This window comes from Opisthocomus hoazin, chromosome 5 (assembly GCF_030867145.1).
Source record: "Opisthocomus hoazin isolate bOpiHoa1 chromosome 5, bOpiHoa1.hap1, whole genome shotgun sequence".
In the NCBI taxonomy this organism is placed as follows: domain Eukaryota; kingdom Metazoa; phylum Chordata; class Aves; order Opisthocomiformes; family Opisthocomidae; genus Opisthocomus; species Opisthocomus hoazin.
The window spans coordinates 84,676,502-84,693,100 of record NC_134418.1 but is presented as its reverse complement, the minus strand read 5'-3'; the positions used below and the strand labels follow the sequence as shown (position 1 = coordinate 84,693,100).

General features: G+C 48.2%; 1 protein-coding gene across 2 annotated transcripts in view; it reads right to left on the bottom strand.

Annotated features, from left to right (window-relative positions):
• Positions 1-13,500, bottom strand: part of LNX1 (ligand of numb-protein X 1) — a 64,684-nt gene extending 51,184 nt beyond the window's left edge. For both annotated transcript variants that reach the window (XM_075421991.1, XM_075421992.1), the window contains exon 1: positions 13,080-13,500. In XM_075421991.1, coding sequence (XP_075278106.1) covers positions 13,080-13,171 — 92 coding nt within the window. In that variant the 5' untranslated portion in view covers positions 13,172-13,500. The remainder of the gene's footprint in view (positions 1-13,079) is intronic.
• Positions 13,501-16,599: the final 3,099 nt, after the last annotated feature.

Sequence of the window (16,599 nt, the reverse complement as noted above, 5' to 3'; positions counted from 1 at the left end):
TAGGCAGAGGATCAGTGATAAAACTCTGATTAGATGTCAGTTCTACAAATGAGCTATTTCATGGCCTGGCTTAACCTATGTTTAGTCTAACAGATAAATGTTTAGAGTTCACCAAGGCTGCTGAAGTGAAGTTCGTACAAAGAGTCTCACCAAACCTGGCCATACCATAAAGCTTTCTTTGTTTTTAGCCTTCAGCTCTGCATGATTTGCTGACATCAAGCTCTGCAGCTTAAATTCACAGTTTACTCATACATTAACCCATAAATTTAAAATAAGGAGCATAACCAGCTCAGAGTTTCCCAGTGCTGCAATAGTGCAAGGTGATGGAAAACACATGGCTCAGCATGCTCAGCACCACAGTTAACCACAAGGGTCCTTGACAGAACAAGTTAACCAGTTTCTCTCTTTCCCTTTCCTCCTTACCCTCCTTGAAGAAGTCAAGACACTCCAACGAATCACCCTTTCACAGACTGTTTCCCTGTTTCAAAGACCAGTCAGGTGCTTGGAGGCAAGAGAAGGGAGCAGACGGGGTCTCACCACCACTACAATGAGGAGGACAGGGCTTGTGCAGCCCCGGCAGAAGTGTCTCTCCACGGACTGATTGAACTTACCAGCTTCAAGTGACTTTTTGAAATTACGGATGGGTGATCTCCATTCACCTACCACAGTCAAATCCAGGACCAGCATGTCCTTATTTGATCTCGACTCCGTGCATTTATTGCAGTGGTTACGATGGAGTCGGTGTCCAAGAGTGCCTCATATTTTTAAACCAGTTCAATTCTCCTCCACCAGGCAGGAGAAACACACTGCCGTCATGCTGTGCAATGTTCAAGGCCATCAGCCCATGCTAACCTTAATCCCACAGAATCACAGAATGGTTGGAGTTGGAAGGGACCTCTGTGGGTCACCCAGTCCAACCCCCTGCCCAAGCAGGGTCACCCAGAGCAGGCTGCACAGCACCGCGTCCAGGCGGGGCTTGAATATCTCCAGAGAAGGAGACTCCACAGCCTCCCTGGGCAGCCTGTGCCAGGGCTCCATCACCCTCAGAGGGAAGAAGTTCTTCCTCATGTTCAGCTGGAACTTCCTCTGCTTCAGTTTGTGCCCATTGCCCCTTGTCCTGTCGCTGGGCACCACTGAAAAGAGTCTGGCCCCATCCTCCTGGCACCCACCCTGCAGATATTTGTAAGCATCCCTGGGTATTCCTGTACCGAATGGGGGAGAAGTGTGGGAGAGGCAAAAGCAGAGGTGTAAAGAAAACAGGAGTTAAGAGGAAACAAGGGAAACACAAAGATTTAGGGTAGCCAGGAGCATCCAGGTGGAAAATGGCTAAAGAAACCAAAAGACAGCCAGGCACTGGAGATGACAGAGGCTGAAGGAGCATTACAACTCATGTCAAGGGAACCAACAGAAAGATTCCTACTCAAAGAGTTTCAAACGCGCATCTTCTCTCAAAGCCTATACAGGGCAGAAGCAGCCGATTCACACTTGGCAGGTAGCGTCAAGAGGATTTATGTAACACTGCAAAAAGATAAGCACCTATTTAAAAGCAAACAGTTATTTTTACCCAACACATGAGCAAATCAAGCTTGCTCATCACAGACAAAAAACCTTCACTCTGTCAGCTGTGAGTTCTCTTGGTGTTGTAAATCCCCACAGGGCACAAAATCACTATGGTATTTTTTGCGTTGGTTGTCAACCTCTGTTTGCTGGGGATTTCAAAAACAGAGGAGATGTGAAGCACAGGAAGATCTGAACAATAATTAGCAGACCTTAACAAAAAAGCAAGGAGACCATCACAAATCTGTGAAATGCATTTTGTCTTGAAGAAAGAGACTGTTCACCTCTCTGCAATCATGAGCTAGCAAAAATATGAGGGATGTGACTACGTATCTGCTGAAGAAGGAAGGGAAGGGGGAAGGGGGAAGGGGGAAGGGGGAAGGGGGAAGGGGGAAGGGGGAAGAGGAAAGGGGAGGGAAGGGGAGGGAAGGGAAGGGAAAAGAAAGGGAAGGGAAAAGGAAGGGAAAAGGAAGGGAAGGGAAAAGGAAGGGAAAGGAAGGGAAAAGGAAGAGAGTCAGGTTGTGTTGTGAGGTAGGTGGAACAGAAGAAAATGCGTTTTGGAAATATCTGGTATGTCTTACAGTACTTCAGCTCTAGAAGAGGGTTACTTGCTCTTGGCTTCCCTTTATATATTTCTTTTGTTCACTTGGGTCATGTTACTATTATTCAAGCCTGGATTACACAAAAGGCTGATCTGCAGGACTTTGCATTTTTTGCTTTGTCAGCTCAACATATTAACTGCAAGTTTATATGTACACTATATATCTTATTAAATGCTTGTCCTGTTTTGGTCTATTCTCTTCTCATTTATTTTGAACTCTAAGACTATAACTGTAAGTGCCTTCAAACCTACAGATGCTTAGACCGCTGGGGAAAGAGCAGAAAAAAAGTGCAGCAACCATTACTGTCCAACTTCATTACACTCATCCCTTGGAAGGATAAAACAAGAATGTACTGGAATTTAATCTCCTCTGAGGGAAGAAACTGGAAGCAGTGTGTTTGCTAGAAACGACGCACACTCAATCCACTGAAAATCACCAAGATATGCAAGATTTAAATACAATCTAAAAACGGACACTGAGAAAATTTACAGACGCAGCATGGAGGGAAGCGCATTTGTATGGCCATACTCTTGACCCACGATGGCACAGAGCTGCTGGGAAGCAGATGTGGAGAACACAGCATGTCCCCAACGCTGGAGGCTGTGCAGGATGCGCAGGACTCTGTCAGTCCCGTGCCAGGGCCCAGGTCACGGCAGGGGGGCACGAGGACGGTATGGATTGCAGCAGCCACCACTACGTGCCCACAGCAGGACCTTCTCAGCATTCTAGACTGATTTACTAATATTACTAGTATCAATATTTCCATCACAGTCTGGGTTGGGGCAGAGTAGCAGCAACTGGCACTTTCACCTACGATCATCCCCACAACAGATCCCAATGATGACTGTAACCGCAGCGGTGCCAAGAGCAGAAGAGAAACACCAATGTTTGGGACAGAATCGTATTCATCCTTTCTCCAGCAGTGCCACCTTTCTGCTGTAATCCCAAACCAGGCAGTAATGCTCGAAGGAGAGACGTGCTGAGTGCCTAAACCAGAACCGGTGGCGAGGCTCCTTCGGGAGCCGACCAGGGCAAGCCACAACCACCTCCCGGGATTCCCGCTCCCACTGCAGAACCCGTTTGGCGAAGGGCCGTGTTGCAACATGTGCTCTTCATATAGAGAGCTTATTTCAGGCAGTAATTTAGCCTCTTGGCAGGAGATGCTCATACCTATCAAGCGAAACAGCCTTGCTCATCCATATCAACCTACACATCCTCCGATAGTAGCAGCAGCACAGCGTACTCTCTGCTTCCACCGGTCTCCTGTGGATCACAGGACAGATTTGGTCAATCATGCCCATCTCCTCTCCATAAAAGCCTGCTCCACATGGGATGTTTTCTGGCCTTTCATACTGTCAAGTTGTAAAATCCACAAGTGAAGGGGCCTCTGCGGATGCTCCTGTGAAACCATTCCACTGCTCATTTTACATGGGAAGGAAAGTTAAAAACAGTGGGACATCACCGGTGCCAACTGAGTGTTAAAAATAGCATAGAACAGTAATGCTTATTACGTATGGGAGGAGAAGAGAAAAGAAAAAACCTGAATTATGCTTTCCCAAATAGTACTGTCCTTAATAAGACACAAAACATACTGAGATCATCAGTCTACTAATCTTATCAGTTCACCAAGTTCTGCAGAGGAGAGAGGAAAATACAGCCCTTACAGCATGTCAGATTCTCCTTGTCCTGTATTTAAGAGGTTACTGAATTATTGAAATTTTACATTAAGAATATATTACACACTGTCTAGTGAATGATGAGACTGCAGTGCATAATATATAGAGAGGTATAAGCTTCCCAATGTGCGCACATGAAATGACTTGCTGACCTAAACGACTTGCTTCCTGCCAACGTGATTTCAAGAGAGTTGAGGAGGGAAAAATAAATCCCAAAGCAATATACGGATGATCAAATTTTGTAGCTGAAATGTATACTACCAAAGACATTTTTATCCATTTATTTTACATTATTTAGGTAGATAATAAGCAGTGAGCTAGTGGGAGAGCAAATAAAAAATGAGCATGGCTCTGGCAACTGCAAAATATCTTGCCTTGACCTGACTTCATGCCATGTGTCATGGAGCAAGACATCTCTACACGGGCAGAGAAGTCAGTGGTGATTATTTCCTCCTCACCTGGGTATCCATTATACTCCACTCAGCGTCTTGATAGAAAGGACAGAGGATAAATATCAGAGCAGATACAGTCAGTGCTGTGTATGGTAGTTACGCATCTGATTGCCTGCCTGCACTGCTGAGGAGAACAAGACTTTATCAATGACGTTTTATGGTGCTGCCAACAGAAAATCAACAGAAAGGAGACAGAAACTTCCTAGAAATATGGCTTGGCTTGCCCAGTGCTACAGTCAGCCTCTTTTCCTTCGTATCAGAAGGACATATTGTACAATATGTAGAAGTTATGGATGCTTCACTGTTCTTTTTTTTTTTTTTTTTTGAGTAAAAGTTGTACAGCATCTGTTATAATCTCCAGCTGTTTTGCTAGGTTGCTCCTGAACTTGCTTCAATTTATATTGTGAATCTGTTGTCAATTAATAAATTACACAAATGGAAATTAATAAATTACATGAATGGGTAACGCATGTTCTAGAGAGAGTCCAAGGATTCACTGGCTGAACTCAGCCTTCACCAGCTGTAACTTTGCTGATGCTTAGGGGTGAATTCAGCTCTCTATGATGTTTAGAAAAAAAGTTCACATTCTTAATCCCAAAAGAAAGTCGAGCTCCAAGCCAGGAATCCTTCGGTGGTGGTGGGGTTTTAGTCACGACATATGACGTGTTGTTGACCAACAGATGCCTCTGCTGAGGTGCCAGCTCAACACAGAAGGACCAACCTGGACCCTCCTTTTGAAATAGGAAGCCCCAAGCAGCCACGTCTACTCTATCACACGGGTTACGCTGTTAGCCCAACATAGCCATTGATGTTTCTACAAACCCTCTGCTTTTCTGTCCTGTGCTGCTGGCATCCTCGCGTGTCCGGTCACCACATGGCTTGGAGGGGGGTGGGCTTTTGGACATGCCAGGATGCAGAAAATCAGTTCTAGTTCCTGAACGATAGCTCTGCTCATGGAGAAGGTCATGAGATGCAGCCAGCTGCTCTGTATTTCAGGGACCTTGAAGGCAGATTCACCTGAAAGGTCAAGAGTGTTAAAAAAACCCCAAAAGACCCTCAGGCCTGTTACTCTGTTCACCTACAGTGAAACAAGCTGCGTTGCAGCTGGTCTCAGAACCAGTACTGAGCCGGATTTAAGCTGTGGCAGGCATCAAAGCTCTGCAGGAGCAGTGTTTATCCTCGCGTTGCAGGACAGCCCAGTTCTGCCAGATTTGTCAGAGAAATAGCTCCAGGAAAAACATCCTTGTCCTGCTGCCAGTGCCAGCGCTAAACTAGGTTAATTGTCAGAGAGATGCGGAGGTCGGCCAAGCTCACAGCACATGGCCTGTGTGGCTTAGTGTCAGGCGAGAAATGGTCTGTTGCTTGTGAGTAACCACCGACCTCCCGCAACTCCCATCACCTCACTCCTTCCTCCCATCCCACCGGCCCTCCTGGACTCCCCCCTGTGCCTTCCCCTCTCTGGTCCCCATCCCAGAACCAGCATTTCAGTGGGAGAAGGTTTGCCCCCTCCGTGCTCCTGTTACACGGGCAAGGCGTGTAAGCACACATCTCATGGGCAGCCTGCACAAAAATCAGACATAACTGAGACATAACTCATTCATGAAGAGAAACCTTTCTGCCAACCATAATTATTCCATTGCCTTTCCAGCTTGGCAGGGTTTCACTTTTTTTGGCTGGCTCAGGTTTTGCTTTTGGCAACAAAATGTGTTTTCTGAGATTGACACTGGCCAACGTCAGCCTTTTCCAAAGGTGTGAGAAGGCTCCAGCCATGAGAAAACGTGTCAGCGGAGCAAAAGGTCTAATTCTGATCTCAAGTGTGCGTGGGCAGCTGTGAAAGGAGTAAAGGCGAGTTTCATGCATGCACAGAAGGAATAAAGCAGGACCTTTCTCAAAGTAGAACTGAAATGCCAGCTATCGTTACACACAAAATTCCCAGGCAGAATCAACAAATTCTTCAAGCTCTCAAAGGGTTTTTGGTTTCTGGACCTGCCCCAGACAAATTTAATTCTGCACCTAGAATCGCAGCGCTGGGGAAAAAGATGCTAACCAGTAACACTTACTCATGGCACGAAAATGCAGCTTTCTAACCCGGGTTGTGGAGCCAGGCGGGATGCGCAGGAGGGGAAAGGTCCAGTCCCTGGGAGAGGGTGGCAGAAGGCGGTGGACAGACTCAGACCCCTCTGTGCTGCTACGGGGAAAACCCCACATATCTGGCAGAGTGCAGTTAGCCCTTGGTCAAAGAGTGACCGGACCCACAACGGTCGTGGTCAATGGAAACAACCATCTTCTGCTGCACATCTTAGCAGCGTGCTCTGTAGCAAACGCTCCTGGACACACCACCGAATGTATTTCAAAAATTCACACTGGGCACCTCAACACCAAGAGTTTAGACTACAATTCCTCCCGTACTTTTAAGAATAATACACTATATTTGCAGTTCACCTACATGGGCTTCTGTTTTCGGCTTCTGCTTCTTTCAGGCCATATTTGTGCTTAAATTTCAAGCTTTACTGTGCAATTCTAAGGGCTGGAAATACGAAGATGAGTGTAAGAAGAAGACCATTTGCTTTATAAACTGAAATTCTCACATAAAGTCGTTCCTCTGGCTGGCAGTTCTGCTCCCAATCAATACGGCTGATGGCATCACCAGGGATGGTTTTCAGCTCGCTCCCTAAGTCCTTGCCACTGCCTCCCCCTTTGCACATCCTGGGTACGACAGGGACTTGTGCTGGCAGCAGAACCCCATCTTGCTCATTCGTAAGAAGCCCACAGAGCATAGCAGCCAGACCCACCCCTGGCTTCAACATCCTCCTGACACAATGTCTGAGATGTCCGATGCCTGCTGGGGATGGTGGCCTCGAGCCTCCAAGCCTCCCGCAGAGCCGGCACGGTGTGCACGAGCCAGTCAGGAACCGGGGGAGCTGGTAGAGCGGGGCTGGACCCAAAGCAGAGGGGGGACAGGTTGGGGAAGCGATGCTAGGCTGTTGCTGGAGATTTTGGGAGAGATCACAGAAGTTTGGAGGAAAAACAGCTACTGGGAGGATTTGCTGCTCTTGCGGAGAGCTTGGGGAGAAACAGAATGGGAGCCTGAGAGCGCCAAGTGCCTGCTGCTCCCATGTACCGTGGTACCTGCGCGGACTCGATATAAAGATAATATTCAGATCAGAGCTTCCCCACAGAGGCTGTTGGAGACAGGAAGAGTCAGAAACTGAGAAAACTGCATTTCTTGCTTCCATTTCAGATGTCAGGGTTTGCCATGTCTCCATCCTGGCCCTTTTGTGAGGCTGTAGCATAGGGGTGAGCCCTCATAGAATCATAAATGTTGGAAAACACCTCTATGATCATGAAGTCCAACCATCAACCCGTCACCACCATGCCTGCTAAACCATGTCCCGAAGTGCCACATCTACATGTTTTTTGAACCCCTCCAGGGATGGGGACTCCATCACTTCACTCGGCAGCCTGGTCCAATGCCTGACCACTCTCTCAGTAAAGAAATTTTTCCTAATATCCCATTTAAACCTCCCCTGATGCAACTTGAGGCCATTGCCTCTTTTCATAGAATCATAGAATGGTTTGGGTTGGAAGGGACCTTGAAGATCATCTGGTTCCAACCCCCTTGCCATAAGAAGGGACATCTTCCACCAGACCAGGGTGCTCAGAGCTCCATCCAACCTGGCCTTGAACCCTGCCAGGGAGGGGGCAGCCACAGCTTCTCCTGGCAACCTGGGCCAGTGTTTCACCACCCTCATGGGGAAGAATTTCTTCCTAATATCTCATCTAAATCTGCCCTCTTTTATTTTACAGCCGTTTCTCCTTGTCCTATCACTACACTCCCTTGTGAAAAGCCCCTCTCCATCCTTCCTGTAGCCCCTTCAGGCACTGGCAGCTGCTCTAAGGTCACCCTGGAGCCTTCTCTTCTCCAGTCTGAACAGCCCCAGCTCCCTCAGCCTGTCCTCGTAGCAGAGGTACTCCAGCTCTCTGATCATCTTTGTGGTCCTCCTCTGGACCCACTCCAATGGGAGAAGAGACCAACACCCGCCTCACTACAACCTCCTTTCAGGCATCTGTGAAGAGCGATATGGTCTCCCCTCAGCCTCGTCTTCTCCAGACTGAACAGCCCCGGTTCCCTCAGCTGCTCCTCATAAGATTTTTACTCCAGACCCCTCACCAGCCTTGTTGCCCTTCTCTGGACATGTTCCAGCACCTCATAGCCCTTCATGCAGTGAGGGGCCCCTGCCTTTCTGCTTTAATTCACCTCAATTCTGCTTTCTCTGAGAGTCATCCAATTCTAGCACACTGGAAAAGAACCTTTGCCTTTTATCCAAGTGTGCTTTATCCTGGCTATTTAATGCAGATATTCTAAAAACTCCATTTATATTTTCATTCAAGACTCTTTCCATTCAAGCCTTGCTTTCCAACACTTTCAGCTTTAATTAACCTCACAGCTTAACTCCAACACAGATTTTCATACACTCATCTTTGCACAGAATAAGAAGGCGAACGAGTGGCTTTTGCAGTGGACTAACACATGAGCCCAAAATGGCGCTCCAGACTTATCAATTTTTTCATGAATAATGTGTGCCCTGTCTCCTCAGCCTCTGTGAAGCTAACTCCACAAGGACAGGCTTAAAGCCAGACACGAGTTTCCCTACTGAGCTGAACAGAAATTCAAGAAATTGGTTGCACGGTTAAGCTCAGTGCTGGTAGGGCATAGCAAATATCTTGACCTATATCATGTTTACCATAAAAAAGACGTGCCCAAGGACACTGGGAGACAGCTGGTGCTTGCGTCTCTTCTTTTTAAATTGAATGAACAGAGAAACTAAACTTTACTAGCTACTCCAGCCCAAAGTGCTGTTATGAAATTTAAGAGAGTAGTTATTGTATAAAAGTTATATAGGGAAACTTGATCCAGTTAATTTGGTGAGATCCCTTTGACTGTTTCATGTAAAACCCAAGAGGGGCAAGAAAAAAAGAAGTAATTTTTCACGTGTGGGAGCAGGTTGTGCATTTCGCTCTAACAAACAATAGATTTTAGAAAAAATGGCTTGATTCAGATTAGTGGGGTGGATCTAGCTGGTGGATTACGAGTGACTGAGGCCAGGAACTGTTTAATCCTCGGAGGGAAGCAGCGCTGGCAAGCACGATTGCCATGGGCTCCCCAGCGCTTGACCGATGCCGGGCACATGCGGTGCCCGGGTGCCTGCTCGGTTGGCACAGCCACGTGCCGAAGGGGAATTAGGTTGGAAACCACCCCACACTTCCACGTGACTGAGGTCCTCAGAGGGACAAGGTGAGGTTATTCACTGCCTAGTCTTGTATCCCCTTTCCCCTCGCAATTTTATTTCTGAAAGTGGCTTATTGAGCTCAAAGGGCAGAAAATACATCTATTGAGAAATACCATGCTTTGGAGTGAGAGGGACAGCGATGGAGGCTGGGGTCCCTCGGTGTGACCAGTGCCACCAGGTCCTCGCGCTCAGGAGAGCCTCCTGCAGCAGCCACAGGCTGCCTCCCCAACCTTGGTTTTAACTGGGAGACATAACTCAAAAGAACGCCTGGACAAGTATTTCCTTTTTGCAGGTATTTTAGATGAGAAAAAACCAGCAGATGCCTGTCAAAGCAGCTTTACAGGGATGTAAAGGAGAAGGCTTGGACCTTGGACTAGGGTCTCCTCAAGACCCATGCAGACCCTTGCAAAGCTGAGAGCCACTGGGCTGGTGTGGCTACATCCCACCACTGCCCAGATGTTCCTTGAGGGAGACCTCACAGATTTCTCATGTCCTTCTGCCAGATGTTTCCACGGGCTTTCCCCAAGGAGGGAGGAACCCAGCTTACCATGGGCTGCTCATCATGATTTGACTAAGAGCAAGCAGAAGCAGAGCATCTGTGTGGAAATTTTTGCTGGGGGCAAGGGAGGGACAGCAGCCAGGGAAGTGGTTTTAGTGCAGGTGACAGTGTCAGGAGATATGTATTTTCTTACTGAGAATACCTATAATTATCAGACTGCTAATAGAAAACTAAAAATAGTAGCACCCAACATCTGTCCCGTCAAGTGCCACTGCGACACATCCACCCACCTCTGTTTCCTACCCACGTGGCACACAGCTGAAAGGCAAAGGTCTGACATGGTCTTTCCCCAACTTCATTTCTCCTCTTCGACTGTCCTAAAATCTCCTCTTTATTTCTTAGATGGATTCCAGAGCCTGCATCTCCAGATGGACTTTGGGCTATACCGTAATCCTTCTTCCCCAAGCCCCCCAGTCCGCACTTATAAAAAAAAATGCCCTCAAACTAAAGCAAACCCCTGCAGTGCAGCACAAATAACCTGACTTTGTCTGAACGAGGTAGAAGGGAAGAGATGGGCTGTATGAGCAGGAGGGCAGTGCAGTTCCCAGCACTCTTATTCTTCCTCTTTTGCCAGCATCGGTGATGGTAACCACATCCCCGATGGTCCTCCAGCTCTTCCCTTGCTGCCCGCATGCCCACCAGCCCACTCCTCCCCCTCGGCTGGTATCTCTGGTGGCTGCCAGCCAACAAAATAATGAGCCCTGCCTGAGGCCAGTATTTGTACTGGCCAGCAACCAAAGATAGGGTGAGAGTGGAAATAAAAATATTTCCGCTTAGTAATGTCTAGTTTCAAGCCACGGGCCAAGGCATCAGATACGCTATACCTGGCGGCGGCTGTTCAGCTGTGCATGGGGAAGGATTTACAAAGCTGTCTCTGTGGGCTCGGGGACACAAAAAGGGCTGTGGCAGTAAACCTGTGCCCCTAGGTGCCATGCTGCCCTGGACACCAGTGCCCATGCTGTCCCACTCACAAAGCTTTGCCTGAAGAACTGCCTGCCTACAAGAGCCTGAGCAACCTGTAGGCTGTAGCATCCATATGAACTGATTAAACAGGACTGAAAACAGCATTCCTCTTTCTCCCTCAACTGCTGCTGTTAGAGAGGACCTTGAATCCGTCCCACAGATTAGTATGTCAGTGCCTTGCGCAGCATCCAGAGGCACCGAATACACACGGAGCAGGAGGAGAAATTCCTGAAATGAGCTCAAACTGCCCGGTGCCCTTTTGGATTCTGTCAGCTCCAGCAAATCCTGCTTCCCGCTGCCCCAGCCAGAGACGGAGCGGCGTGCGAGGTCCTGAGCGCCGGCTCCCGGTGCCAGGCAGCATCCAGGGCTGGGCACCGGGGAGGGGACACGCACCTCCCATTGCTGGCGACCGAGGACGCACGTCCAAGCCCCAGCCCACACCCACTCAGTCGAGAACAACTGCCAACATCCCACGAGGCTAAAACCCCGGTGGGGTAGAAGGCTACGTAAATAAGGGACGAATAGCTACTGTACGTAGCCCTTTGCCCTGGGAGAATCAGTGAACCTGAATTCCCCGAGCAAAGCAAGTAGGCTGCGTCTGCGCCTGTGCTCTGATTAATCTCATCAGTTTGTTTTCCTGGAAACGAGATGTCCCAGATGCCACTGTTTCCATTGGAAATGTTCATCTGCTTCGTTTTGAGCTTGATTGCTCCTGTAGCCTGCTTGGCTTAACTGTTCTTTGATTTTTTTTTTTGCGTTTTCTTTTTAAATTAACGTTCCTAAACAAAACACCAGCAAATTAAAATGAGGGCATAGCTGCCACCCTCAATGCCAGATTTGTTAAATGTTCAAAAACACCTATCGCATACAGAAATCCTGAGAAGTTGTACGCAGAGTGACTAAATTATTAACAGTTGCCATGCATATCACATAAGGATTTCAAAAGGGGACTTTGTGTTTCTGCAAAACACTGCTATTTTTGTCTGACTGTAGAGATAAAATCATTTGGAAATTAGTCTCGCTGGTACCAATCACAACTGTTACAAAAACATGCCCACTGTAGGCACAATACAGTCATTTTTCATTTTTGAGCAGAATTAGCCATTTCATTCATTATCTCAAGGAAGATCTTGGAGCTTATCATTTGTTAAAACACAAACAAAACATAATTAATTAAAACACACTGGAAAAAACATCCATTTCTGTTCATAAAAGCCCCATTAACTAGTACAATAACATTCAAGTACAAATGAAACGAGTATCATTTACAGATAATACCATAGATTATTTGTTTTGTGGGTTGGAAAGATCAGCTGTGGGGTTGTTTGAGGTGGGGTTTTTTTTTAAGACATGATGATATATGTCTGTATTGCTACATTTAAATTTGCGTTATAGAGAAAATAACATTCCTCTGCGGGCAAAAATAAAAATATGGGAAATTCCTTTCCTGTCTCCAGTGAATTATTTCTGGTGAAAAGCTTCTCAGCGTTTTGCTGCGGGCATGCAGCTTTACACACAGAACATTATGCATGTACACGCAGAAAGCGCTCTGCCGGGGGTGTCTACCCTGATGCCCTCCTCCGTGCCCAGCTCCCCGGCAAAGCTATTTATGGAAAGTAAAGAAAAGACAGAGATTCAGAAATGGGAAAAGAAAAAACCAACCCCAAACCCAACAACCACCGAAAATGTCGGCACAGAAAAGCAAGTTGATGAGGAAAAAGCTTCACTCGTGTCTCAGCTGCTTCCGAAGCAGAACGCAATGGGGACGTTCTGCTATTCTTAGCCCTCCGGATGGGGAACGGCGTGGTTTGAAGCTGCTGGCAAGACGTTGCGGGATTTTCCTCACGCGCATGGACAGACCCACAGACAGACAGACTGACTGACCGACCCCCCAACATGCTGGTGGTGAGCCCCTTCCCTCCGCTCGGGCGAGACAGACAGACAGCGAGCACGACGCCGGCGCGACCGTGCGTACTCACAGCTCGGAGTACAAGAAGTGCAGGTTGCCCACATTGTCTATGTAGTTTGCAGGACTTAGCCAAGGTAGGACCAGTAGCAGGAGAGCCTTCATTTCCAGTGCAGGGCCGGCACTGCTGCTAGGTTTCCTCCTTCCAACTGTCTCTCCGTGCTGGTGGGACACACACCACGAAGCTTTTGTGCCAGCCAAGCCCCTTCTAAGCAAGCCTTTCCAGTTCAACGCGGTGGTGGCACATAACGAATCGAGCTTAAATCCCTTAAACGAAGCTACACTGCAGAAAAATCATCGACCTGTAAGAGGATTACTCGATCTGACTCTCGGGTGGGTAGATGTGAGGGTTTAGGGACAGCACAGCGGGGTTGGCGAGACAGTGAGTGATGCTGCAGAGGAGAGCGATGCTCGGGGAAGAGACCTGCCTCCCGCAGCGTTCGGAGCGGTTCTTCAGAGCCAGCTGGTCGATCCCTGCCCACAAGCAGATGGGTTACGGGCTAAAGCGCATCACGGAAGGGTGTAGCTGTCTGACAAGGAGAGGGGGGGAAATGTCCCCCGTGGAGTTTTGAAGCAGGCGATAGCCAAAGACCACACCTTTTTAAAGTAAAACGCTGCGAAAGATCGCAGCCAACTGCTGGCTGTTTGCGTCTCGGTCTGAATTCCCCAAATCCAGTCAGATGTTTCTGTGCGAGCATAAATCACGTACTAATCCAAGGACGTGCCTCCTCTCAGGGTTGTTGTTTTTCATTTCTTCTGAAGGATGCGAAAGCAAACATTTTAAATAAGGATGCTTTCAGTGGACTACTCCATGGTAACCGGCATTAAAAAAAAAATATAAAGTTCTCTCATCAATTACAAAGCATAAACCAGCAAACTCACCTTGCCCCATCAGTGACCTCGTCTCTGATCAGGGCAAGCTTTCGTTTTCCCTCCGAGAACCAGGATCGGTCCGAGCCCGAATCGTGCAAGAAATGCGAGCACTGCTGCCTGCCCTGGTGACTCCAGCGGAGTATACGTTAATTTATTCACTGAGAACACAGATCACGTTCAGTCGAGACTTCAGATGGGCTCTGAGCCGTTCTCGCCGCGGGCACCGGATTGTTTATGATTATTATTTTTTTTTTTTTTTATCGGCAAATTCACACACTTTCTCTCCCCTCTATTGATTCACCGGAGTTAAAGAGAACGGCATCGGCTCAGTCTGCTCAGTCCCTGCCTGGGCGTGCCGGAGCACAACGTCCTTCTCCTCTCCTGCCCTGCTATGAGCTGGAGGTGGGATGGCGAGAGAGGCTTCTGCATTTCTGAGAATTAAATCAGGCAGAGGCATTAGATACCTTTGGCGATAATTAATTAATGGTGTGCTTAAAAAAAAAAAATAAAGGTACTGCACAGCATCTGCAAGCACAAGGTTGTGGAAGTCCCCCCAGGAATTGTGCTAGTTGTGTGGCTTCTGTGCAAAAAAAATCCAATTTGCTTGTTTATTGTGTGGGGTTTTTTTCCTGCTAGTTTTACAGCCACAGCTCCATCATCTCAAAAACACGAAGACGAAAAGGAGAATCTAAAATGCATAAAGGTCAGCTGTACATGTAGCAAAGGGAAAGGGTATTTGTACTAGGAGCTCAAGATTTTTGGGGTGGGATCTGTAGAGAAAAGTAATCCCAGCGACAGCGGTGCAGACCAGACTGTCAGGCTCTTCACCTGCGTGATTACTGAAATGTGTATTTGAAGCCTGTCAGAGAAGTACTGATCAAAGGCAGAAAATTCTAAGCAGCTTTGCTAATTTTTCCCCTTAGCTGCAGAAAACTAAGCTTGCAGAGCACAGCTGGCCTGGGCTGGAGGCTGCTGCCACCACCTCTTGGGCCATGGGACGGCAGCATCCTCAACAGGGAAAGGCAAGTCCAGAACCGGGTGGGCCAGGGGTGACCAAACCCCCAAACACCGAGCCTCCAGCATGTGACAAGTATATTTCTAATGGATTTTTTTCAGTTTTAGTAACACAAAACAGTCAATTGTTTTTTGGTTGGTTAAACCACGACAACTTCAGTGCATATCTTGAATAAATTCATCACAAGAAGCCAGGTGCTTTACGAAATGTCATCTCTGATTCAAACGGGGACGTGTTTAAACAGCAAGCTGCAGAGCTGTTTCCAGCTATGGGCTTCAAGATCCAGAAGCCTGCAGTAGCGTGAACACATCTCCGTGCTCTGGCTCAGCAACCTGCTAACCAGGGATGCTCTGACCCTTGGCATTAGCATGCCTGTGCAACAAGGTGCCCCCAGCAACATCTGGTCACCCAGGGCTTCCTCTGCAATGCAGCTGGGAACACAACTCACACTTGAAAACTACAAGAGAAGTCATCTCACTGGGCAAAAAGCGCAGGCCACAAAAAGGGCATCTCTCAGACCCCACCTCTCCTCAAATCCAAGGTGCTGTTACACAGAATCACAGACTGGTAGGGGTTGGCAGGGACCTCTGTGGGTCATTCAGTCCAACCCCCTGCCCAAGCAGGGTCACCCAGAGCAGGCTGCACAGCACCGCGTCCAGGCAGGTCTTGAATATCTCCAGAGAAGGAGACTCCACAGCCTCCCTGGGCAGACTGGGCCAGGGCTCCGTCACCCTCAGAGGGAAGAAGTTCTTCCTCGTGTTTAGACGGAACTTCCTCTGCTTCAGTTTGTGCCCGTTGCCCCTTGTCTTGTCGCTGGGCACCACTGGAAAGAGTCTGTCCCCATCCTCCTGACACCCACCCTGCAGATATTTAGAGGCATTTCTAAGGTCCCCTCGCAGCCTTCTCTTCTCTAGGCTGAACAAGCCCAGCTCCCTCAGCCTTTCCTCGTAGGAGAGATGCTCCAGTCCCCTTACCACCCTCGTAGCCCTCCGCTGGACTCTCTGCAGTAGCTCCTCGTCTTTCTTGAACTGGGGGGCCCAGAACTGGACACAGGACTCCAGATGGGGCCTGACCAGGGCAGAGCAGAGGGGGAGGAGAACCTCCCTCGACCTGCTGGCCACACTCCTCTTAATGCATTCCAGGAGACCATTGGCCTTCTTGACTGATTACCGGACTATGCAAGCAGTCAGAAATCATAGCCCTGAAGGTATCTCTTTGCTCTTCTGCTTTCATTTCAAAAGGCAGAAGATGCAAGACAAAAGCAGCAGCAGGTACTTTTACCCTGAAAAACAAAGGATCATTCCTCATCCGTCCTCTCCTTGCAGAGGAACCAGCCTGCTCCCTGGAGTCATCTCTCCCAGAGGCAGGCAGCGAGGATGTCCTGGCCCCAGGATAGGAGAGACCAGAGCTCTGCCAGCCCCACTGCGTCGTGCACGGGTAAGTGCTCACCTGGAAGAAAGGAGCGCTTGGCTCCAAAGACCGATACCAAACCAGAATATTTTCTGCTCTACTTCTCATATAGGTCATTTGCGATTCAAAAAAGAATTGAAGAAAGGGCAATTATAAAAACCATTAGTGTACTACTACAATATTTACGACCGCTCAGCTTCTCAAAACTCACAGATCTCTTCGCATGACTAAATAC